Source organism: Loxodonta africana, chromosome 3 (genome assembly GCF_030014295.1).
Source record: "Loxodonta africana isolate mLoxAfr1 chromosome 3, mLoxAfr1.hap2, whole genome shotgun sequence".
Lineage (NCBI taxonomy): Eukaryota > Metazoa > Chordata > Mammalia > Proboscidea > Elephantidae > Loxodonta > Loxodonta africana.
This window is the reverse complement of record NC_087344.1, coordinates 84,660,050-84,683,008: the sequence shown is the minus strand read 5'-3', so window position 1 is coordinate 84,683,008 and position 22,959 is coordinate 84,660,050. Positions and strand designations below refer to the sequence as shown.

At 52.1% G+C, this 22,959-nt stretch overlaps 1 protein-coding gene across 5 annotated transcripts; it reads left to right on the top strand.

Moving 5' to 3' along the window:
• The first annotated feature begins 3,610 nt into the window (after nt 1-3,610).
• TAL1 (TAL bHLH transcription factor 1, erythroid differentiation factor) lies at nt 3,611-19,691 on the top strand. Of its 5 annotated transcripts, XM_064281927.1 has the most exons (5): nt 3,611-6,405; nt 9,321-9,462; nt 10,268-10,738; nt 12,021-12,115; nt 16,602-19,691. In XM_064281927.1, exons 3-5 carry the CDS (start codon nt 10,269-10,271, stop codon nt 17,048-17,050), a joined length of 1,014 nt encoding a protein of 337 aa, XP_064137997.1. In that variant the 5' UTR covers nt 3,611-6,405; nt 9,321-9,462; nt 10,268; the 3' UTR covers nt 17,051-19,691. The 5 variants fall into 5 exon arrangements, with proteins under 5 accessions (XP_064137997.1, XP_064137998.1, XP_064137996.1 ...); XM_064281928.1 differs by lacking the exon at nt 9,321-9,462; XM_064281926.1 differs by lacking the exon at nt 3,611-6,405 and having other exon boundaries at nt 6,543-9,447.
• The last annotated feature ends 3,268 nt before the right edge of the window (nt 19,692-22,959 follow it).

Below are 22,959 nucleotides of genomic sequence, written 5' to 3'. Positions count from 1 at the left end.
TCTGGAGCTTCACGGGTGCGTATGTGTTGGAGGTGGGGGTGGTGAAGGCCACTTTCTGCGCCTCCCGCAGACAGATGGTAGGGCTGACAAAGGCCTTTCCACCTGCCAACCTGCCAGGATTCCTTCACTGCAGCCCTCGGAAGCAGAGGCCTCACTAGGAGTGGGGGTGGGGGCAGATAGGGCGCCTTGCCCTGGGCGTCGCGTGCATGAACTGGGAGCTGCTTGAGGCAGGGTGCTAATTAGCAGTTTCTTTAGTCGCTATGAGTCTGAATCATCTGGAGGGCCAGGGTTTGGTTTTTTTATTGCCCATCACAGTTTCCATCGCCTGCTGTGAGAGATCATTCAGCAATTTAACACTAATTACCCTAGGCGATATTTTACTTGGTAGATCCCTGCTTGGAGGGGCCAGGCAGGTCATTTAATGCCTGGAAAAGTAATCCAAAGGTCTGTAGATGTCTCAAAGACATCTAAACTCAAGAAGTTCAAAACCAAATGGATAATCCCTTCCTATGCTATTGACCTGCAGACCCCCCATCTCCAGGGCTAACACCTACATCTAGCTGGAGACCCAGGGGTCTGCCCTCTCCCTCACCCCCAAACCAAATCCTTACAAACCCAGTGTTCATGCCAAACACCTGTCCTCTGCACCGTCTCTTCTGGCAGCACCCCAGTTCAAGCTCCAATACCCCTCCCCTGGACCACTACATTGACTTCCACACTGGCCTCCCTGCATCCTCCCCACCCACACACATCCCTTCTCCACACTGTGGCCAAAGAGCTCTTTGAAAATGCAAATCTGATTCTGTATAGGATGCTGCACCTTCAAACCAACCAAACGAAATGGTTCAAAAAACCCTTAAAATGGCTCCCAGGTTTCCTCCAGACATACCGGACTCCTTTGTTCCTCTCATGAACCTACAGCCCTTCTGCTTCAACCTGCGGGTCAGCTGGTCCCTTAGCCCACCTAGAAGGCTCTTTTTGCTTTATCTACACCCGCACCTCCCACCCCAAGTCCCACTCTTAGATCTCAGTCCAGACATCATGTTCTCAGGGAAGTATTCCCCAGTCAGGTTTTCTGATACGCGAACAGTTGATCCCATTTTACAGGGGCTCGGAGATGAGAAATGACTTGCTCAATGGTTCTACAGCCCAAGGGTGGCAGAGCCGGACTTCAAATGGAGAATTATATGATTCCCACTCTTCCTACTGAGTGATGCAGCCAAGCAAAGGCAATGGGGACCACAGCAGTGAAACAACAAATCCAACTGGGGAGATGCAAGGTTTCAGTGAGAAAGTGGCAGAAAGGTTGGGTCTCGAAAGATGGATGGGCTTTGCATGTGAGAGGAGGAGGGAAGTAAGGTAGGAGGACCAGTAGAAGCTAAGACACAATGGAAGCAAAGTGCAATTTGACTTGGGAGTATTCAGGCAGCCAGGACCGGAGCCTTGGAGGAGAGAGTGGGAAATGGGGATGAATAGACCATAGAGGCCCCTCCTCTGTGTCCCTGCTGAGTAGCTGGTGTGATTGGGCCAGCTGAGGCCTCCTGGCAAGTCCAGGAATTAGACTGTTTTTCCTAGGACACAGGCAGCCCTTCTCCTGTGGAGTTCTGTGAAAGTTATACATACGGCATCCTGACTTCTGTCAGAGAGCATATGAGAATCAGAGGGGACAGGTTGTAGACCCAACCATGCCTTCTCAGAGACTGATGACTAGAGGGGTGAGGGCTCAGACTAGGGGCAGACTATGAGCTCAATCCTTGACTAGGACTCAGTCTGTACCCAGACTAGGGGCTTTCCCCGGTTCTCAGACTCCAACAAGGTTCAAAACTAGAGATGCTGGAAGGGTAAAGCAGCCTGGCATGGTGGGTAGAGTTTGGGGCTGGGAGTTGGACACCTGGGTTCAGTACCTGGCTTTTCCTCTGCATCACTGGAGGACTTTGGCCAAGCCACTTCTTTCTGTGCCTAACTTCCTTCTCAAAAATGATAACTGGAACTCCCGTACAAGTGCCTAGGATGTTGTCTCAGTCCTTGGGTGAAGTTCCATAGATTACCACCTCCCACCACCACATTTTAAGGGCCATTTTATTTAATCCTTACAACTCTGTGGAAGTAGGCATTATCTCCCCATTTTTCGAATGAGGAAATTGAGGTTCAGAGCTAAGTGACTTGTAAGGTTTGATTTTTGTGCTCTTTTCCATTCCACCATGAAAAAATGAATCCAGATACCCTCCATAGGCTGAGCCCCAGGCACCCACCCCTCACTGAACTCAGATTCCTAGCCCACAGTTCAGATCTTGGTTCCTTCAATGAGTTGAACCCAAGTCTAGGGTCTGGCTGCTGCTCCTCATCAGTGGCATTCCAGAAAGGACTCTGGTACCAGGCTTGCTTCTAAACAAGGCACCACCACTAACTAGCTATGAAACATTGAGAAAGTTACTTTTACTCTCTGTGCATCAGTTTTTTCATCTGTAAATTGAGGATAATAATAGCAACAACCTCATAGGACTGTTTATGAAACTTAGTTGAGTTAATGTTTGTAGGGTCCTTAGAACAGTGCTTCAGTAGCAATGTTTGTTACAAATATTATGGGGAAAGGTGTTCCCAGGCTTTGAACTTTCTGACCCCCTCCCCACCCTCCCAGAGAGCCCTTTAGGTTTGAGCTCAGTCCAGGATATTAGGGTCAAGCAGGCTCCATTTTAGACAAGAACAGGACCAAGGCTGAAGGGCAGTAGTCAGAGAGAAGCTGGGGAGCCTTCTAGGATAAGGGGAACTTTCCATTGAAATCCGGGTGTCTAGGACACTGGAGAAAGCCCAGTGGCGCAGTGGTTAAGAGTTCAGGCTGCTAACAAAAAGTTCGGCAGTTCAAATCCATCAGCCTCTCCTTGGAAATCCTATGGGGTAGTTTTACTCTGTCCTTTAGGGTCTCTATGAGTCAAATGGAAGCGACGGCAACGGGTGTTTTTATTTTTGGACCTTGGAGAAAGAATGAATGAATACTGGGGAGAGGTTTAGGAGGGGATGGTTCAGAGGCAGGGACAGAATGTTGGGGTGAAAGTCGCTGAGGAAAAGTGTCTGGAAGGCCAAGGGAATGAGATCGTGGGAAGCTAAAGCTCCCGAGAGGCCTCAGAATCACAAATAGGGGCTGGACCCGCCTGGTCCTAGACAGCGCGCCCCTCTCTCGGTAGCGGATTCCGGAGCCGGTTCCAGCGCCGCGCAACCCGTCCCTACTCCCTCCGGTGAAATTGCCAAATTAAAATGAATCATTTGGCCCATAATGGCCGAGGCGCTTATCGGGGGCGGGCGGACCCGCGGCAGTGCCTTATCTCTGCGGCGCACACGGCCCCGGCGCGCCTCGGCCCATGCTAACGAGGCCTCGAACGTGAGCGGGATTAGACCGTGTCGGTAGAGGAGCCCGGGTGTCGCGCAGCGCCGGGCGGGGAGGGGGCGGGCGAGGGGGCCGGGCCTCGGCTGCTAAGGACCAGGCCTCAAAATGGCCACACGCGTCCCCCCCGAACCGGCAAAATGTGAGCATTCTGGCCTTTTCTACGCAAAAGGCAACCTGCGGCCTCCCAGGGAATTCTGCCTCAGTTTCCTCCCTCCGTCCCCCTCGCCCCCCGCCCCTCGCCCGCAGAAGAGGTCTTCGCTCTTTTCCACTCGGTTTCTTTCGATGGGGCGCATTTTCCACGACGCCCCCGCCCTTGCCGCCGCCGCCCCTCCCGCCTCGAAGACTCTCTTCCTTCCTTCCCCTTTTTCCTTACGCAATATACAGAAATGCGCGAGACGGTGGTTGGTTTTCATTTCTTCTTCGTGGTTGTGTGCATGCGGTGGGATTGTGAGAATGCGTGGATGCGAGCTGTGGCAATGTTGACTGTTTTGAAGTGAGGTCTTCTTGGCAATAGGTTGTGTATCAGAGTGTGATGGTGTCTGCGCTGTTTGGGTGTGTAGACTGGGACCCTTCAATGAGTTCTTTGCGTTTTCTTCGTTGCATATGATTATTCTTATCAGCCTTTTCTACAGGCGTGGGGTTTTGCGTGTTCTGCTCTAAGTTGGGCTATGTAGCCTTTGCCATTGTATTTGGATGGTTTCGTTGCTGTGTCGGGCGTGTGTGGTTGGGTTGTGTGTCCATGAGCGATTGTTTGACCGATTTCGTTGTGTCGGGTTGGACGGTGTGTAGGCCTGACCATACCGGTTTGTGGATCAGTGCTGGGTTGTGCTTACTTTGTTTTCCTTCTATTGGGTTGAGTCGTGTGTGGTCCTGGCCACATTGGGTTGTGTGCCTGTGTGCTTGTGTCCTTTAGAGGTGCTTTTGCAATCGCTGGAGTGGGGGAGGGAAGCGAGGGCGAGGGGGAGATCCAGGAGCTGGTGGGACGGCGGCGTGGGGGCGGGGATCGGGATTTCACATTTTATTCCAAATTATGATGTACTCGGGAGCCAGTGGTGGCGTGGATGGGCGGACGGAGCCTGGTTGGCCGCTGTTCTGTCCAGAGGCCAGTTTGTACCTTGGTGTTTGGGGTCTCCTTGGAGAGCAGCAGGCTCTTCCAGGCTCGAAGCTGAGCTGCGCTAGCCGAGGCCGGCGCCTTCGAGCCGGTAGCCTTGGGTTTCTGCTCCTGTCGCACACCGGCTTCGCCCATTTCTGGTCAGTTTCGCGGGTGCGGCCCCCGGGGTCTGGGGAAGAGGCCCTAAAAGGACAATGGGCGCATCCTTCAGGGTTTGCGCCTCGGGTGGGGACCCTCAGAATGGTCGGGGGGGGCATTTTTCGACCCCCTTCCCGGGTGAGCGCCCTTCGTGCGTGGGTACGGGTGCCCGTTGCGTCGTGACGCCTGCCAGGTCCGGGTCCGTGCTGCCAAAGCTTGGGAAGAAAGGATTTTGTTTTGCCAGTTGTTGTTGCTAATGCTGGGGTCGTCATTATCATCAGCATTATCATTAACACCCTATTTTAATTAAAATGATCATCCAGGAGCGAGGCGGCTTGTCCCTTTCCTTTTGGCTCCTTTGGAGGAAGAACAAAGCGGCGTCCTCCCTCCCCTCTGTTTTTTAAGTTGCTGGGCTTGGGGTGGAGAGAATATGGAGATAGGGACTGACACCGAGGCTCAGCCTTAAAGCGAAAATTAACCCTGAACTAACAAACAGGGAGTGAGAGGATCCGCCCTCCCCCACCCCAATTTGGATTAGAAGAGGAGAAAGACAATCTCCCGCATTGGATTGAAACCGCAAGAATTATTCCTATATTTCCACCAACCCGGGGCAAAAAGAAAGAGGCCTCCGCAAATAATCCAAGACTTCGATGTATAATCATAAACTGGACGATTCAGGCAAAACAAATTAAACAAAACCCTGGTGGGGAGGGCAAACTAAATCCCGTTACACCCTCGGAAGCAGTGTCAGGTTTGTTTTTACACTCCATTTTGCCTTATTTATTGCTGCAACTAATTATTAGAATTCTCCCCTACTATGCCCAAGCACCAAAGAATCGAAAATCATTGCGTAGGGACGACGGAGGACGGAGGAGAAGGTGGGAATTCCCCGCCATCCCTGTTTTTCTTTTTCTTGTTCTCCCTCCCTGCCGCACCCCTGGTTTTTTCTTAACATGTAGGAAGAAAGGAACGGACCTGAATGGACCAGGTACACTGCCTTCCCTCCCCCGCCCCTTCTGCTCACGCCGCTGCGACTCCATTCCTTCGGGAAAGGACTGCCCCTGGAGTTGGGTTCTGGTTTCGCTTTGGGCTGGAAATAAGAGGTGGGGGTCAAGGAGAGAATGGAGGCACTCTGAGGTTCTGCCCCGTGGATCAGGGTTTGAAGACTTGATTCTCGTTTTCTGATACACATCCCCCAACCCATCGGCGGGGTCCCGGATGACCTCCTCTCTGTGTGGCTGCAGCCGGGTTCCGGAGGCAACCGCGTAGACACGTCGCGCTTAGAAAGCATACTGCTTTTCTGAAAGGGACGGATTCCGGTTGGAGGGTCTGAAAATGTTCCAAGAAGCCTTCCGGGAGGGCTTGTTGTTCGTGGACTTAATAGTTATTCCTGATTGGTCAGGTGTAGGGTTCTTTTGGGGGGGGGGAGAAGATACCCCCATTGGCTCCGAACACCTGCAGGTTGGAGGCAGAAAGCTAGTGGCTGTTCCTTGGACTGGTGGGTAGGGGCATGAGGTAATTCCCAACCATTGACCCCCATTACTCTCTCTCCCTCCCTCTCACCCTCTCTCTCTCCACCCCCATCTTTCCTGGAAACTCGCTGTGGGCGAGGCAGACCACACTGGACCACACCACAGCCTAACTGCTGGCCTTTCAGTGAGAAAGGGGGAAAGTAAAGACCCAGGTCCACAACCTGGACTTGGGCTCCCGCCCCTCTCAGGGGGAGGAGCGGAGATCCTATTCAGAAGGGCCAGTCTTTCTGAATATGCCCCAGGTGAGTTTTGGTGGGAAGAATGTCGGTGGAAGCAGTGTTCAGGGAGGACTTGGGTTCTGGGCTGGCAGCGGGGAGGCTCAGAAGGGAGGAGAGGCCAGTCGCAGATTGGCGGGGGTGGGGGGGGGGTGATGTACGAACCCAGGGCTGGGAATCAGGGATCTGACTCTGCCGCTGGCTGCTTGTGGCCTCCAGCAGGGCCTTTCCTTTTTCCGGACTGGGTAAAACCAGCTGGTTGGATTTAGTCGTCCAGGCCTCACGCATCGGTCCTGGGTTCTGTGGACGTTTCATAAGACTCGTAACTTTGGCGCGGCTACATCCGGGTGGTAAGGAGTTGTGGTGGCGCAGTGGTTAAGCTCTCGGCCGCTAACCGAAAGATTGGCTGTTGGAACCCACCAGCAGCTCCACGGGAGAAAGATGTAGCAGTCTGCTATCGTAAAGATTACAGCTTTGGAAACGCTTTCGGGCAGTTTTACCCTTTCATGTAGGGTCGCTATGAGTCGGAATCAACTCCACGGCAACGAGTTTGGTTTTTTTGGTTTTTATATCCGGGTGGCGCAGGCTACGCCCGGGGCTCCGGCAGGAAGAAGGCCGCAGCCGTACTGGCTAGCGCAGTTCAGACTCGGGTCTGCCCTGACCCCGGGCCTGAGGCCTAGGGCGGGACCGCGCGGGAACACCCCTCTATCCGCGTGGCGGCAGGGAAAGTGGTCCTGTTCGCTGGAGGTTTGGGTACTCGTGCAGGCTTGCGGCTCTCCCAGGGGATGGCGTGGGTGCGTGCGGTGCCACCGGCGGGAGGCCGGGCCTAAGGCGGTGGCTCTAACCCCGGACACTGCGAAGGCTGTTTTCATTTAAGAAATTCTCAGTGCTGAGGATTGAGAGCCGCCCAAGATCCGTTGCCTACCCCCGGGAGCTCTCCAGACCCCGGGCGGTGTTCAGGCAAACGCACGGAAATGTTCCGGCGGTCCTGCGACAGGCAAGGAGGATCCAGTGTTGCGGGGCTGCTAGCTGGCTCTTAGTCGCGCAAACACAGAAGAGCCATAATGGTCAAATGCTCTAGTCTAGTGCCATTCATTCCGAAATCTTTCCTCTCGCCTCTCCGAATAAAAACAAGCTTTAAAATCATTCAGGCTTTCCTTTCGGTAATTTTGACCGAATTCAAGTGACGGAGTTTAGTCGCCGACAACCGTAGGTGCTTGTGAGTCCTCCGGTGGCTTCCTTCACGAGCTGCGCGGACCCCTAGCAGGGTTTGGGGTGGGGATCCTAGGTGCTTAGGAGCCCTCTTGGTTTACTTGAGGTCGGGGAGGGGTGGGGCGAGGTCGGCCATAGACCTTGGAGGCCAATCCTATGTTTCTCACAGGGAGCCCCGGAGATAGAGATATTTACACGCATCTGGAGAGGGCATTTAGGAGCAGGGTAAACTCATCTAGAATACCCGCTCCCCTGGCCCCTGGTCCCTCAGGGGCCCGCTCTTATGGTGAGAACGGCGAATAAATCAGAGAGTATAAATGTGTCCTAAGGAGAGCTTGAGCTTAGTCCAGCGATTGCAGTGCACACCGTGTGTCGCTTATTTAGAAGCGGGGACAGAAGCACGTGTCACTGGGGTGCGTCGGGACAGTGAGGTAGGGAGCCAGCCCCTTGAGACTTGTATATTTGGTCACAGGCTGATATATTTCTGATGAATTTCACCGTCGTGGGGAGGCGGGAGGTATACCTGGTATACCCTCTGGCGCGTTTCCAGTGGCGCTGCATTTTGGCGGCGGGACGGCGATCACATACCGTTAGCTTTCTGTGAATACAGACCTATTGTCTCCGCCATAATCGTAAACTCTCCTCGAATGAAGCGTGGCCGACCTACTGCCTTTGTAGCTCGTGTGCACCAGATCACCGGGGATTTTGTCGTTTCTGGGCGGGGCCCGCGGGCCTAGCGGACCAAGGGCGGGCGCGCGGTCTGAATGGGACCTACGTCGGCTCGGGTGTCTAGTGGCAATTGGGCTGCGCTCCGGACGAGGCTGCGGAAGGTCCAGTCTCCCTTCTGCGGTAGAGGAATGGTTTCTTGGCTGACTCCGGTCCGGAGCAGTGCAGTGGCTGCCATGAGTGATTAGATGGACTCTGCTTAGGGCTGAATTGGACTGTTGTTGTTTTTTTTTGCTTTAAAATCCCCGATTTATAGAGCTCTGAGAGCCTTTTCTGAGTGGCGTCTTATGAAGCCTGTCGAATTTACTTTATATATATCGAGTATATTTTTATATGTCAACTATGTATATATGAGTGCATATATATATATGTTTGTGGTTATATATATATATATGTGTGTGTGTATATGCAAAGTCGTTAAGAGCTCGGCTGCTAACCAAAATGTCGGCAGTTCGAATCCACTAGGCACTCCTTGGAAATCCAATGGGGCAGTTCTAATCTGGTCCTATAGGGTCGCTGTGAGTCTGAATCGACTCATGGCAACGGGTTGTTCCGTTATATGTATGCATACATATAATTAAAGCAACTTGCAAATACCCCCAAACTCTGGATTCAGAGTTTTGTGGGTTTTTTTGTTTTCGTTCTTGCTGGGGCTTGGCTCTATCATGATGGGCGCTTGCTGGTGGAGAGTAGAGGTGCAGTCATTCTGGAGTGCAGTTGTCTCGGAGAGTAGTGTCCGGAGCTCCCGCGGATCTATGAGCAAGTAGAGCAGAGTGGGATCAGAATTCTGGTCTGTCTCTATCCCCTGTAGGCTCCGTGCGACCTTGGGCGAGGTAGTCTCCTCTCTGACCAAGTCTTGTCATTACTAATTATTTGAGCATTTGCACACCGCTTTTAAATGCATAAACTTCCCATTTCCCAGAGGACACCAAGATGCGAGAAAGGGAGGAGGGTGGGCTGGAAGGGTTCAAAGACCTTCAAGTCGCCCTGCCTGCTTGTGAAAGGCTTGTGAAATGCGGACCAGACCCCACTGACCTCAGGAGCACTATTTAAATGCCCCGGCTCCACCGCTTCAGTCGCGCCGCCCTTCCAGACCAGGCATGACTTAGGAGTCCGGCTGAGCAGAACCAGGTGGAGTGCGGGGAGGTAGGGTCAGGATACTCTTCACCCCTTCCCAACGTCTCATCTCTGGGTCTGGGTGGGAGCGGCGCACTGAGTACAAGTGGATTTGCTTAGTGTAGACACACACTCGCAGTCCGCAGGGTGAATATGTGTGGGGGGGGCGGGGCGGGGGGTGCTGGTTCTTCTGGAAATTCACTGCCAATTGCGCCAGACTGAACCCCAGCCCCTGTAGCCTCCATTCCCCTATATTCTACTTCCATCCCCGCGAAGGTTTCTGGGTGTATGTTTTTGGCGGTAGGCTGGGGGGGGGCATTGCCGAGAAGGGATGGGAGGTTCGAAAAGCACCCCACCTCTGCCCCACAGATTCCCCGCCCAAAACCAAAAGGGGGGCGGGAAGAGCGGGTGGGGGATTGTGTTCCCTCCTCTTCCCTTGCGGCCTGAGAAGGGGGACAGGGTGATCATTCTTTCTCTTTCTCTCGACATTTCCTTCCTCCTTTTTTCCCTTCTGTTTTTCTTTCGCTGGCTCCATTCCTTTTCTTCCAATGTTTCTGTCTTTCTCCGTCTGCCTTTTTGACCCTCTCCGCCTCTGTGTCTCCCAGGCACACCACCCTCCCTCTTCTCCCAGCCCAGAGACCCCTTGTCTCCCCCGCCCTGGCCCCGCCCTGCCTTCAGGCCCCTAGGGCGGGTGTGTGTCCACTTGTCTCTAAGTTGTCCTCACGTTTCGGTGCGTGAGTTACTCTCTCTACCCTTCACCCTTTTACCCCACCCCCACGCCCGTGAGCCCAGGGCGGTTGTTAGAGCGGGTGTCCGCCTGTCTGTCTACCCACAGGATGACGGAGCAGCCGCCGAGCGAGGCGGCATGCAGTGACCCCCCGCTAGAGGGACGGGACGCGGCTGAGGCCCGCATGGCCCCCCCGCACATTGTCCTGCTGAACGGCGTCGCCAAGGAGACGGGCCGCGCGGCCTCCGCAGAGCCCCCTGTCATCGAGCTGGGCTCGCGCAGTGGCCCGGGGGGCGGCCCCGCCGGTGGGGGCGGTGCTGTGCGAGACTTAAAGGGCCGCGACGCGGCGGCGGCCGAAGCGCGCCATCGGGTGCCCACCACCGAGCTGTGCAGACCTCCCGGGCCCGCGCCAGCGCCCGCGCCCGCGCCCGCGCCCGCGCCCGCGCCCGCCTCGGCCCCGGCGGACCTGCCCGGAGACGGCCGCATGGTGCAGCTGAGCCCGCCGGCGCTGGCGGCCCCTGCCGCCCCGGGCCGCGCGCTGCTCTACAGCCTCAGCCAGCCGCTCGCCTCGCTCGGCAGGTCAGGGCGGCCACGGGCACTTCGGAAGCCCACTGTCCTTCTCCCTGTGGGGGCGTGCGGGTGGAGCACAGAAAGAGAGGAGGCTCTTTTAAACCCCTGGCTTTGTAAAGCCTCAGAAGCTGGAGGCCCGCGTGTGAGAGTGTGTGGGGGGCAGGTGGGGGGATGCTCTGTGACTGCGTGGTGTGACGAGTGTGTAAACCGAGGTGAGGGTATGCAGGCATGTGCCCGGGAGTGAGCAGGTGAATAGTGTGCTGTGTGTTGGTGGGGGAGATGGGGAGTCGGGTGAGTGTGGTCCCCCAGGCACGAGTGTGTCTCAGTGTGCTCCGGTGTCATTTGCTGCTGATGGATGTGAAAGTGTTCTGGAAACTGCGGCATCTGTGTCAGGTAAGAGATAAGGATCTGAGGGAGCTTGCAAGAAGACACCCTCCTCTACTCTGCTGGAGGCCCTGTCTGGGGTGGAGCTGGTCCTCCTGCTCTCCAGAGCCCCTTTCTGCCCTTAGCTGAGACCTCAGGTCCCACCTCTCTTCTGCCATTGGTGTAAGAGTATCCATTTCCCTACTGGGGCTGCTGTGATGGTGGAGAAACTGAGGCAGGGTTGGGATGGGGGACAGAAAAATGAGGCAGAGAGGCATAGTGGGGACAGCCAGAGAGTCAGGGAGAGACCCTGAGAAAGAAGCCATGGAAAGCCCAGAGCAGGTGATGGCAGACAGTGGCTGGGGGTGCAAGTCTGCTGTGGTGAGTCAGGGTTTCCTGCCTGTTGTCTGTCCATGTGCCCCATGGAGCCATGGTGAAGGGGCTGGGGTTGGAGCAGTGTGCCCTTTGTGGGGGGAGTTGTACACTATCAGGGTGTGAAGGCCACATCTACTTGCATGTGCCCTTCTTTGGGGGTGGAGCCTTCAGTGTGGAATGTGTGCTTGTGTCTGGGGGAGGGGTGTGTCTGTGGTGTATGCGTGATTTTTTTTTGTGTTTGCTTCGTGTGTTCACTTCTGGTTTTGTATGTGTGTTTTGTGCGGAGGGTGCATAGGTGTGTGACCCTTCTCCCTTTGCTTGTCTCACTAAAGAGAGAGAATGGCAGCATCTGGTGTAGTGTCTGTGTGCGTGCGTGCCTCTGTGTGTGTGTGTGTGTGTAATGCTTCTGCTATCTCCAATTCAAGTGTTAAGGGACCAGGGTGGTCCTTGTTTTTCCAGGGAGGGGCGTTCATGTGGGGAGGATAACTGAAGAGCTTCTTTCTCTCCTCCACTCTTCCTGTGATCTTGTGATCTGACCTGGTCCCTCCCACAGCGGGTTCTTTGGGGAGCCTGATGCCTTCCCTATGTTTGCCACCAACAACCGTGTGAAGAGGAGACCCTCTCCCTATGAGATGGAGATTACTGATGGTGAGTCTACCCCACCCTCACCTGGGTACCTACCCCTCATGCTGGCTAGAGCCCTCTGAGGAAGAGCTATTCTGTAGGTGTCTCACACAGATGGGTAGGCCACTTTGGAAACCCCACCCTGCAAAGCCCCTCATTCTGTAACTGAGCTGGGGTCAGCGGATGTCATGGATGGGGCTGAAGAGCAACAATCCCAGCCAGGGAGGAGGGGACATAAGGGAGAGGCACATAGGGGAGCTTAACCCAAACCTCTGGCATCAGTTCTAGTCTGCACTCTGGGCTCCCTTCTTACACTTTGACAAGGATGGGGGGGGTAAAAACACATGGTGTCCCTTGACTCTATTCACTGATCCTCAGGGATTGCCTGCCCTTCCTCTGAAGTATTTGTCTGGTTGTCTTTGGAGTCTGGGGTCTGCTTCCTGCCTGGAATTGTATGCTTACGGGCCTCCTCCCAGACATCTCCACTGTGGGGCTCTCTTGTTCCCTGTTCCACACTCTGGGCAGAGACCTAGAGTACGCTTCCTGACATCACAGATTCTACCCGCTCCCTAGCTTCCCTGGCGTGGACATGGGGGGCTCAGCACTGCTGTTGTGAACTGCCTGAATACTCTTTGCCCTGAACTTGGGGCAAGAGGTTGGATGAGTGGGAAATTTGGAGAAACTCCCACCCCCTTTCTGTGACTTGATGCAGTAGAAGGGTCCCAGCACCAGGGGGCAGGAGAGTAGGCTCTTCAGAGCTGCGGGATTTTGAGCAAATCCTTGGAGTTCTTGGGGCTTCAGCCTGCCTCGGGTTTGGGACTGCTGTAGGAAGGGCAGCTTGAGGCCTTGAGCCAGGCTGAGACTTATGCAAGGAGCTGGCAGAGGGGGATGTGTATCAAGTGTGTACTGAGTGTAGGCTTTTGGAGGGAAGCTTTCTGTGGTGCTCTGGAGAAGAGGGGACTAGAGTCTAGACAATAGCACAGATTTCCGAAAGACCCAACGCACCTGGCTCACAGGGTGTAGACCCGAGACGGAAGGATGATGGGGGTGTCAGTGCTGCTAAGTTAGAAAGAGGTCCACCAGGCTAAGAGAGATGGGGGTAGCCAAACAGGAAATGGGCAGGAGAAGCTCTGAAGTTCCCCAGGCAAGCGCCATTTTCTACAAGGGCAGAGGAGGCGGGAAATCTGTCACAATGTGTGTGTGTGTGTGTGTGTGTGTTTGTAGGGAGGGGAGGAGGTGGGGTGGGAGTTTGGGGGGAATGCTGGAGTATAGGGAAGCAATTACCCATAAATGTTACAAGTATTTACTGAGCACCTACTTAGTGCCTGGTCAGAGAGACAAAGGATGCTAGAGGGATGGACAGACTTAGCGAAGAGAAAGGTGTAGGGAGGTGTAGTTCTCTGGGAGGGAGCTAGAGAGGAATAGGCAGAAATGTGGGTGAAAGGGAGGCTATAGGGTAGCGGGATGTGCCCAGGGGACTTTGAAATTAGAGACTGAACCAAAAAGAGTTCATGGAAGTGGAACTGATGTAAGATTTACAGTCAGGATTTTATGTGAGTTGCTTGTCGGGAAGCTGTTTTGGGGACTGTAAGCTCCTCCCCCTCAGAGGCTGGGACCTCCTTAATACTGGGGATCTTATCTATCTTATTCACAACCCTACTCTTAGTCCCCAACACAGAGCTGCAATTGTTCAAAGGGTATCATGGGGGGAGGGAAACAGTTGCTAACAATCATTACTACCGTTTATTAAACACCTACGATGCACCATGGTGGCGCAGTAGTTAAGAGCTATGGCTGCTGACCAAAAGGTTGGCAGCTCAAATCCACCAGCTGCTCCTTGGAAACCCTGTGGGAGCAGTTTACTCTCTCCTATAGGGTAAAAAAAAAAAAAAAAATTTTATTCTTTATAAGGTCCCTATGAGTTGAAATTGACTCGACAGCAATGGGCTTTGTTTTACACACTGTGGACTTCGTGTGCTCAATTTTTAGGTAACTCTCACCAGAAGCCCATAAATAGTATTATTGTTTCCATTTTACAGATGAGGAAATTGAGGCTCAGAGAGGTTAATTAAGCAGCCTGCTCAAGATCACACAACTGAGTCCCAGACCATCCGCGTAGCATTCATTGGTTGGAGTCCTGGCCTCCTCTGCCCTTTCCTCTTCTGGAGTCTGTCTAGCTTTAGCTTTGACAGCAGTCATAAAGCCCCTCCTCCATCCATCCAGGGACTCCCTCTGGACCACCAGCAGTAGCTGGACTGGTTCCCCCGCTATCCTAGCTGAGGGATTCCCTCCATCTGGCCTGGAGGCCAGAGAACAGCAAGTTGTTTCCTTTGAGGCAGCCTGGGGTAGGACTGGCCAGCAGGTGTGCTGTGTTTTCCTGGCCTGGGTCTGGCCTCTGACAAAGTGTCAATTGGGCTGGAGCCTGGTAGGGTTGGAAAGACAGCTTCAGAGGCACCGTGGACAGGGGAAAAGTGACACTACCTGGGCAAACATGGTTTCCGTGTGTGTATGTGTGTGACAGTGTGTGAGTGTGTTGTAGCTATTGTTGGGTGTGGTTGAGTCGATTCCAACTCATAGCAATCCCATGTGACAGAGTAGAACGTGTAGGAGAGAGAAAGAGAGACGATCAAGCAAGAAGTGTCAGCATGGATCAGCTGGGTCACAGGACTGACCACTGAGGCAAAGTCTGCCCGTGCCCTGGCCTCAGCCTTCTTAACTGTAAAACAAGCAGGGGAACTTAGATAATGTCTTAGCCCCTCCTCTCCCCTCCTCTTCTCCTCTACCCAAGTTTCTACATTCTGCGGTCTGGTTCCAGGGGTTCCTGAAAGAGGGCAAATAACTATCCCAGGACTAGCAGTACCCTCAGTGCACGGAGCTTCTGAGGACTGCCATGAGCCTGGCCCTGGGCCTCACTGTTGCAGAGAGAAGCATCGCCTCAGCCCAGGAGCTCAGGAGCACTAGCAGGGCCCTCCTCTGTGTTCCTCTGGCTTTGGGCATCACAGGTCAGGCACAGTGCTTCGCACACTGTAGGGGCTGAATACCTGTGTGCTGGTGTCTGCCACTGCTCTACAATCTTAGTACACAGAATGCTAGTTAATATTGGTCCTATTCGTAATCAGTGGGTTGTAGAGAGGGGAGACTGGGGCAGACCTTGGAAACCTGCCTAGGGCTTCAGGCCATAGCTGTGCACGACTATCTCTGTACTCCTCTCTTTGAGGAAAGAGTCCACAGGGAAGGCCTTTCCACTCTGGTCTCTGCCTTCCCCTCCATTCTCCACCTGCTACCACAATAAGTCAGTCAACAAAACGTTGACTAAGCTCCTACTCGTGCTTTCCATCACCCTTAAAATAAAATCCCCACATCTCACTGCAAGGCCCTATAAGATCTGGACCCAACCTACCTGGATCTTGTGCACACTGGTCTAACCAGCAATCCTCCCTGGGAAAACATGGTTTTCAAGTGTGTGTGTGTGTGTGCGCGCGCGGGCGCGCGCACATGCGCGCGCGCATGCGCATAGGAGGGAGAAAGTCTAGCCAGATTGGCTTTAGCCATTTTCCAGCTCAGAGCCTTTGCATATGCGTTGCCTCTGCTTAGATGCTCTACTCTTTCCGCTCCTCTGCATGACTGGTTCTTCTTCAGCCCTGAGTTCTTACACGTGTTACCTCCTCAGAAATGCCTTTCCAACTATCTTAGCTAAATGTGGTGCCTGCCATAGTGCCTAGTTGTTAGTAAACATCTGCCGATGAATAAGAGTACCTGAAACCCATTGCCCATGAGTTGATTCCCACTCACAGCAGCCTTAGAGGACAGAGTAGAACTGCCCCACAGGGTTTCCAAGGAGCAGCTGGTGGATTCAAACTGCCAACCCTCTGGTTTGCAGCCATAACTCTTAACCACTGTGCCATCAGGGCTCCATGAATAACAACAGCTAACATTTATTGTTTAGTCTGAGGCAGGTATTGTCTTAAGCATTTTACTTGTTAGTTATTAGATCCATGTGACAACCTTATAACAACTCTCCATTTTACAGATGGTTTTGAGCACAGAGAGTTCAAGTAACTTGCCTATAGTCACTCAGCTAGTGAGTAATGGGAATCGAACCCAGGAAATCTGGCCCCATACTCTGTCTTCCTAACTAGTACGTTGTGTGGCTTCTTGGCACAACTGAATAAATGAATGAATGAATAACTTGGTCCCTGTCCTCAAATATCTTACAGTCCGGAGGAGGAAAAAACATAAAGTCGTAATCTAGAGTGATGGAGATAAAGGAACTGTAGGACCATGGTGCTTGGTTAGATTTGTCTGTAGGGGTTGAGGAAAGGCCTCAGAGAGGAGGAAACACAGAGCTGGATTCTGAAGGATGAGTAAGAATTTTCAAAGTAAAATGGAAGAAGGCATTCTAGGTTTCCCATGTTTCCCAATGGATGGTTTTTCTTTTCTCCTGCAGATTCCGCTTGGGGGATCTCCGGCCCATTTTCCTAACTGTTGTCCTCCTATCCCACCAACCCAGGTCCCCATACCAAGGTTGTGCGGCGCATCTTCACCAATAGCCGGGAGCGGTGGCGGCAGCAGAATGTGAACGGGGCCTTTGCTGAGCTACGCAAGCTGATCCCCACGCATCCCCCAGACAAGAAGCTCAGCAAGAATGAGATCCTCCGCCTGGCTATGAAGTACATCAACTTTCTGGCCAAGCTGCTCAATGACCAAGAGGAGGAGGGCTCCCAGCGGGCCAAGCCTGGCAAGGAACCAGTGGTTGGGGCTGGTGGGGGTGGGGGTGGGGGTGGTGCGCCCTCAGATGACCTCCTGCAGGACGTGCTCTCCCCCAACTCCAGCTGTGGCAGCTCCCTGGATGGGGCAGCCAGCCCAGACAGCTACACAGAGGAGCCAGCACCCAAGCACACAGCCCGCAATCTCCATCCTGCCATGCTGCCTGCCACTGATGGAACCAGCCCTCGGTGATGGGTCTGGGGCCACCCAAGGGACCAGCTAGGAGGGTACCCTTAGGCCACTGGGATGGTGGGCTTCAGGGCAGGTGAAGCAAGCCTTGGGCAGCTCTCAAGTGGGCAGTGAACTTGATGAGCTTTTCTCGATGTCTGAACTTTGGGAAGCCCTAACTGACCCTGGGGTGGACTTTTCTGTTTACTGGCCCAATAGGATAACAAAAAAATGGAGCAAAGTGGTAGGTACTTTTTATGAAGACGGCACGGTCTTCCCCTTCCCCCAAATCCCTAAGACTGCTTTCGGCCTGGAGTTTGGGAATCCTGTCTTTGTTGAGACCTGGGGTTGTCAGCTTTCCCCTGGGGCATCCACCAGCCTCTGCCTTGTCTTCAGCCCCTACCAGGCTGGCTGGGGTGGCTTATGTGGCCGCTTCTGTCCAATATGTAGGTACCCAACAGCTTCCCATTTCTTAAGCCCCATCTTCACCCAGGCCTATGCTGATCCACCCAGCTCGACAGCTGCTGCAGAGAGTCCCAAGACTTCAGGTGCCTTCTTCAGGGCCTGGCTGAAGAAGATGGCCAGTGGACACAGCCTGCTTTCAGCTAGCTGGGCCAGAGGGGCAAATAGCCCTTACTCCTTGCCCTGGGGATCAATGCTCTGCATCATCCCCACTGAGACTTGCCTTCCTGACCCTTGTGGCTGTAGGGACTGAGTCTGCAGCCTGTGCCCTGTCGGGCTTTATGTGAAGGCAGAGAAAGGGCTCTGGGAAAACGATAAAGAGAGAAATGGAGCAAAAGATATTTTGGGCATATGGGCTTCAAATCCAGCTGGTGTCTCAGAGTGACATGCCTGTATTCTCAGCTACATGTCACTGTTCATTCTGGTGGGCATGTGCCAGGGTGTTGATGGCATACGCTGGTGCTGAATAGATGCAGCCCTGTCTGGGCGTTCCCCTAGATGCTTAGAGGGACCTCCCTGCTACAGGATGTCTGCTTGCTGATGGTCTGGTCTATATCCTGAATTGAGCACAGACTCTGTCCTATGAATTCCTTGCATTTGGATTTTTGTTTAACTTCAGTTTTTTTCAGTTATTGTTGGGATCTTTAGGTCTCCATATGACCCAGGATACAGCCCCACTTCTAGAGCTTGGGGAGTCCAGTCAGATATCAGGCCCTGGCCAAGACCCAAACACATATGCATTCACTTGGCCAAATATTAAGCATTCCTAGACTGTGCAGCTTTCAGTCATCAAAGGTGTGTATGGGAGGATGACTTCATGCAATAGGAGTGTCCCACTCAAAAAGTTGTACATGAAATCTTTACCCTTCGTCTTTTAAAGAAATACAACAGCAAGTCCCTTTGTAAAGTGAAGAATCCTTTTGTAGAGTGGACTACTGCCCCCTCATTTGTCTCCTGTGTCTATCAAGATGGTAAGATGTGGTTTTCATAAGGCTAGGCCTGCCTGTAGCTTGCATTCCAAGCCCAGGGAACCGACTGCACAGAAGCCCTAGATACCTGTTATTGTACCCTCAAGTCATCCCCAGCCCTCCGCCACCAGGTTCTGCCTTTGAGGTCAGAGGAAAATGCCATTTTGTGCAAGAACCCATCACTCTGGCTGTCAGGAAAGCCCCTTGCATGTCTTGAGTTTCAGCACAGTGGCTTTCCCTGGCAGTGTTGGGGCCTCAAGTCCAGCCATATCCAGTCTGGTCCGGGAAATGATCCCTGCTCCTCTCCTCTTGCTTTTAAGTTCTGAGGTCCAGTTTTGGGGGATGGTAGCAATGTGGTTAACCCTTTGGGCACTCTGACTCCCTATCCCACTTCAGCCCCTGAAAACTGTATTTTGATAAACAGCATTGGTTCCTTTCCAGTGCTTGGTAGGGCCTTTGAGAAATTCCATCTGTCTAAAGATGGAGCAGCTGCCCTAAGTTCTGAGACTCTGCTTGCTTCCCAATGGATTAATTTGATTTGGGAGTGACAAGTTGCCACACTGTGGATCGGTGTGTGGATTTTACAAGATGGATTATACATTCTATCAGGAACTCAAGCTTCTAGTTTTCTCTTCTCCCAGACTTGTGGTGTGACCTGGATAAGCTTTCTGAGCATCGGTTTCTCATCATATACCCTGGTCTGGCTTGTCTCTTAGGACTATGGATTGAATGAGATCATGAAAGTAGAAGGGATTTGAGACCAGAAAGAGCTATGTTACCCTCAATATGAGTCCTGCAGTAGGGTTTCCCAAGCTGAGTCTGGGATCTGGGCAGTGGTGTAGTCTGCTTGATTGCACAGCTTTTGGGTCTAAACCACTTTTGCCTGAGTTATCTCGATTGTCCTCATTTCCCCAGATTGTCTTCATTTCTGTCTCATTCCAAGGCAAGGGATAGGAGTGAGAGTGGAAAGGAGATATAGGAACATGGACAGAATGTAAAATATACTTCTTACTACTCAAAATGGTCCTGGGGTAGAAAAGAGCAAGGCTCAGGTTTTTGTGAGAACTAAATAAGAAGATACACAATTTTATTTTCATTTCTACTTACCACCCCATACCCTTCTCTTCCCTCTATCTCCTCCTTACCCCTTGAAGAAATGGCATCATTCCAAGAACAGTATCTATATAAAAGAGAAAAAATATAAAGTTAATAAAATTTTGAGGAGAAAAAAAAAAAGAATGTCACGCTATGGAACATTCTGAGAACAGAGATGAATGTAATGACTGGAGGGAATCACACCTTTTAAGAAAAATTCATATTCTTATTATTTGTAGTTGAAAATGACAAGATGGTACAACCTTTTATCCTCTTCCAAAAATAAAACAAAGGGCACAGCATCTATAGTCAGCTGACAACTATTTTGGCCTTTTGGGGGTGGGTCTAGTCGTACTTGGGATTTCAATGGTACGTGGCCCCCTGCCAAAGGCTTGCCCCCTGCCCATGTACATAGCGCAGTGTTTCTGTGGGCGGGCCCAGCACTTTCCGTCAATGTTGTACTGTATGTGATGAATTGCGTTGGTCTCTGCATTTTTCTGCAGAAGAGGAGTAACCGCTCCAGGTACCTTGACCTATGTACAGCCCGGAGGCCAACACTGTGGGCGTGTGACTCTTTAGCAAACAAACCCATGTGGTGATGATGTGTGTGTATATATATATATATAAGGATATATCGGGAAGATTTCTAAATAAAAGTTTTACAAAGGGACCTGGACTCTGCTTGCATTTTGCACCCCTAGGCCTGAGAGTTGGGAGATTAAAAGAAAGGCATGGCAAGAACTTGGCTCCTCTGAAATGGGGGGGATCCCAGAGAGCATTGGAAGTTCAGTGGTAGAAGCCTTGCCTTCCATGTGAGAGATCCAGGTTCAATTCCTGGCCAATGCACCTCAAGCGCAGCTTCTGTTAGTGGAGGCTTGGGTTTTGCTATGATGCTGAACATGTTTCAGTAGAGCTTCTAGACTAAGACAGACTATAAAGAAAGGCCTGGCAATCTACTTCCAAAAATCAGCCAATGAAAACCCTATGGATCACAATGGCCCTATCCACAACTGGTCATGGGAGTGGCAGCGTTTCATTCCATTGTGTATAGAGTTACCACAAGTCGGGACTGCTCAATGGTAGCTAACCACAATAACAAGAACCTGAACCAAGGAGTCCCCGGGTGGTGCCAACGGTTAACATGCTCGGCTGTTAACTGAAGGGTTAGCAGTCCAGGTGTATGATTTGGAAGAAAGGATTGGTGATCTACTTCCAAAAACTCAACCATTGAAAACCCTATGGAGCACATAGGGTTGCTATGAGTTGGAATGGACTTGACGGCAATTGTTTTGTTTTTTAACCCTGAATCTGGGACTGACTGGGAGGCGAGAAGCTTTCGCCTTGGGGTTTCCATTCTTTTTCCTTTGTGGCCTAATCTCACAGAGGCGCCTTTCCCCAGCATTGTGTACCCATGCTTATATATCCGGGCAGCCCCCGTTATATCCCCTTCTTTGTGATGAGTTTGCCTTCCATGGCTGGGACAGCTGCTCTTGTAAGTTCAGCCAGATTATGGCCACACCAGAGAACAGTCCCAGACTCCCCAGTCACTCATTGGAGGCTACAGCTCTTGGGCCTGGATCTTGATGAGTGAGGGACCCCACAGGTTTCATGTGGACTCAGGGGCCAAGGCTGAAGGCTTTGGGACTAATGAGTGGAGATTCTAGGGCAGGCATCATAACCCTTGGGAGGGCTTCTCTGAGGCTCAGGAATCAAAACGCATTTCAGAGGAGGAATGTGCTCAGGGTCCTGGGGAATGCACTGCACGTGGACTGTTTGATATTCAGAGATCTCGGTAGGTCTGGCGGGCACTTCCAATAGAATGCCAATCCTTTCTTTCATTCATTTAACAAATATCTGTTGGGTGCCTGTTATCAGCCAGATAATTAAATGTGTCAAAACTGTGATTTTGGTGAAGAATATTGAATATACTGTGAACTACCAAAAGAATGACCCAACCAATCAGTCCTAGAAGATATACAACCAGAATATTCCTTAGAAATGAGGATGGTGAGACTTTGACTCACTTTTGGTATGTCATTAAGAAAGACCAATAACTAGAAAAGTAGGGGGCCAATAAAAATGAGGAAAACCCTCAATGAGGTGGATTGACACAATACCTGCAACAATGGACTCAAAACACACCAACGATCATGAAGATGGTGCAGAACTGGGCAACTTTCCGTTCTGTTACACCTAAGGTTGCCATGAGATGGAGCCAACATGTGGCAACTAACAACTGCATTGTTCTAGGTACTGGGGATCTAGCAGTGGAAAAAAACAAAGATCTCTCTTCTTGTGAAGCTTAAATTCCAGCAGGGGAGACAGTACACACACACACACACACACACACACACACACACACACACAAAATATGTTGATTATATAGTAAGTTAGAAGGTGACTAATACTTGGGAAAAGAGGTGTGTCTATAGGGACTCAAGGGGCCCACATATAACTCTGGCTCCTTTGGGGTGAGCTGTGTTCATCCCAACAGGCTCTGAGAGGCAAGGTGACTTTGGTTTCCCCTGTCCTCAGGGAAACTCCAACTATAGCTAGGAGGGCAAAGGCAGGACAGTGCTTGCGGATCATGCTCTACCCTGTAGAGAACCTTCTTGGTTTTTGGAAGACCCCAAAGCGTGCTTCCCCTTGGCCCAGGGGAAAGGAAGTAACTGGACAGCTAGAATTAGCTCTGGAGAGGAGAGATCAGTGAGATCTGGCTATAGAACTTAGGGGTGGTGGTGGAATCCTGGACTTACAGCCTGGTTAGAGCCCACAGACTTAGGATCCTGAGGAGCCAAATGATGAAGGGACTTGCCATTAACAGCTTGGGAAAGAAAGGGAGAGACTGAGAGTGGTCAGAGAGATAGGAGAAACACTGAGAGAGATTAGTGTTTCAGAGGTTAAAGCAAAAGGGCATGGGGTGGGAGGAGGAAGCAATTAACCAAGTCCAATGCAGCCGGGAGGTCAAGGAAGAAAAGTTCTGAATGTGTTGACTGGATTTAGCAACATGGAGGCCATGATGACTTTGGTGATATCATTTCTTTGTTAGGAGAGAGGTGGAGGCAGCAGCCTGGCTGTAATGGACTGAAGAGGGGAAGAGAGGCACATTCCACTTCCAGACTTTTCCTAGGAGAGGGCTGGGCACTACATGTCCAAGTGGTCAGGAAGAGCCAGTGAACAGCTGTGGCCACCAAGGCACAGGCTATGAGGTTACAAAATGTCCAGGCTGGCCAGGACCTTGGGAATTGTCTGGGTTAGTGTCCACATGTCCATATGGGAAAACTGAGGCTCAGAGAGGAAAGGAGTTTTTCCAGGACCACACACCCCACGAACAGTGATAGGTAATGATAGGTAGGGCAGGACAAGGCCTCTTGCCACCCAGGACAGTACTATTCCTGAGGCACTGTG

Bases quoted from the DNA above. Each gene is read 5' to 3' on its own strand.
- TAL1 (XM_064281928.1), top strand. From the start codon at position 10,269: ATGACGGAGCAGCCGCCGAGCGAGGCGGCATGCAGTGACCCCCCGCTA. The intron at 10,739-12,020 runs GTCAGGGCGGCC...TCCCTCCCACAG, and splicing joins CCGCTCGCCTCGCTCGGCAG to CGGGTTCTTTGGGGAGCCTG. The intron at 12,116-16,601 runs GTGAGTCTACCC...CCACCAACCCAG, and splicing joins TGAGATGGAGATTACTGATG to GTCCCCATACCAAGGTTGTG.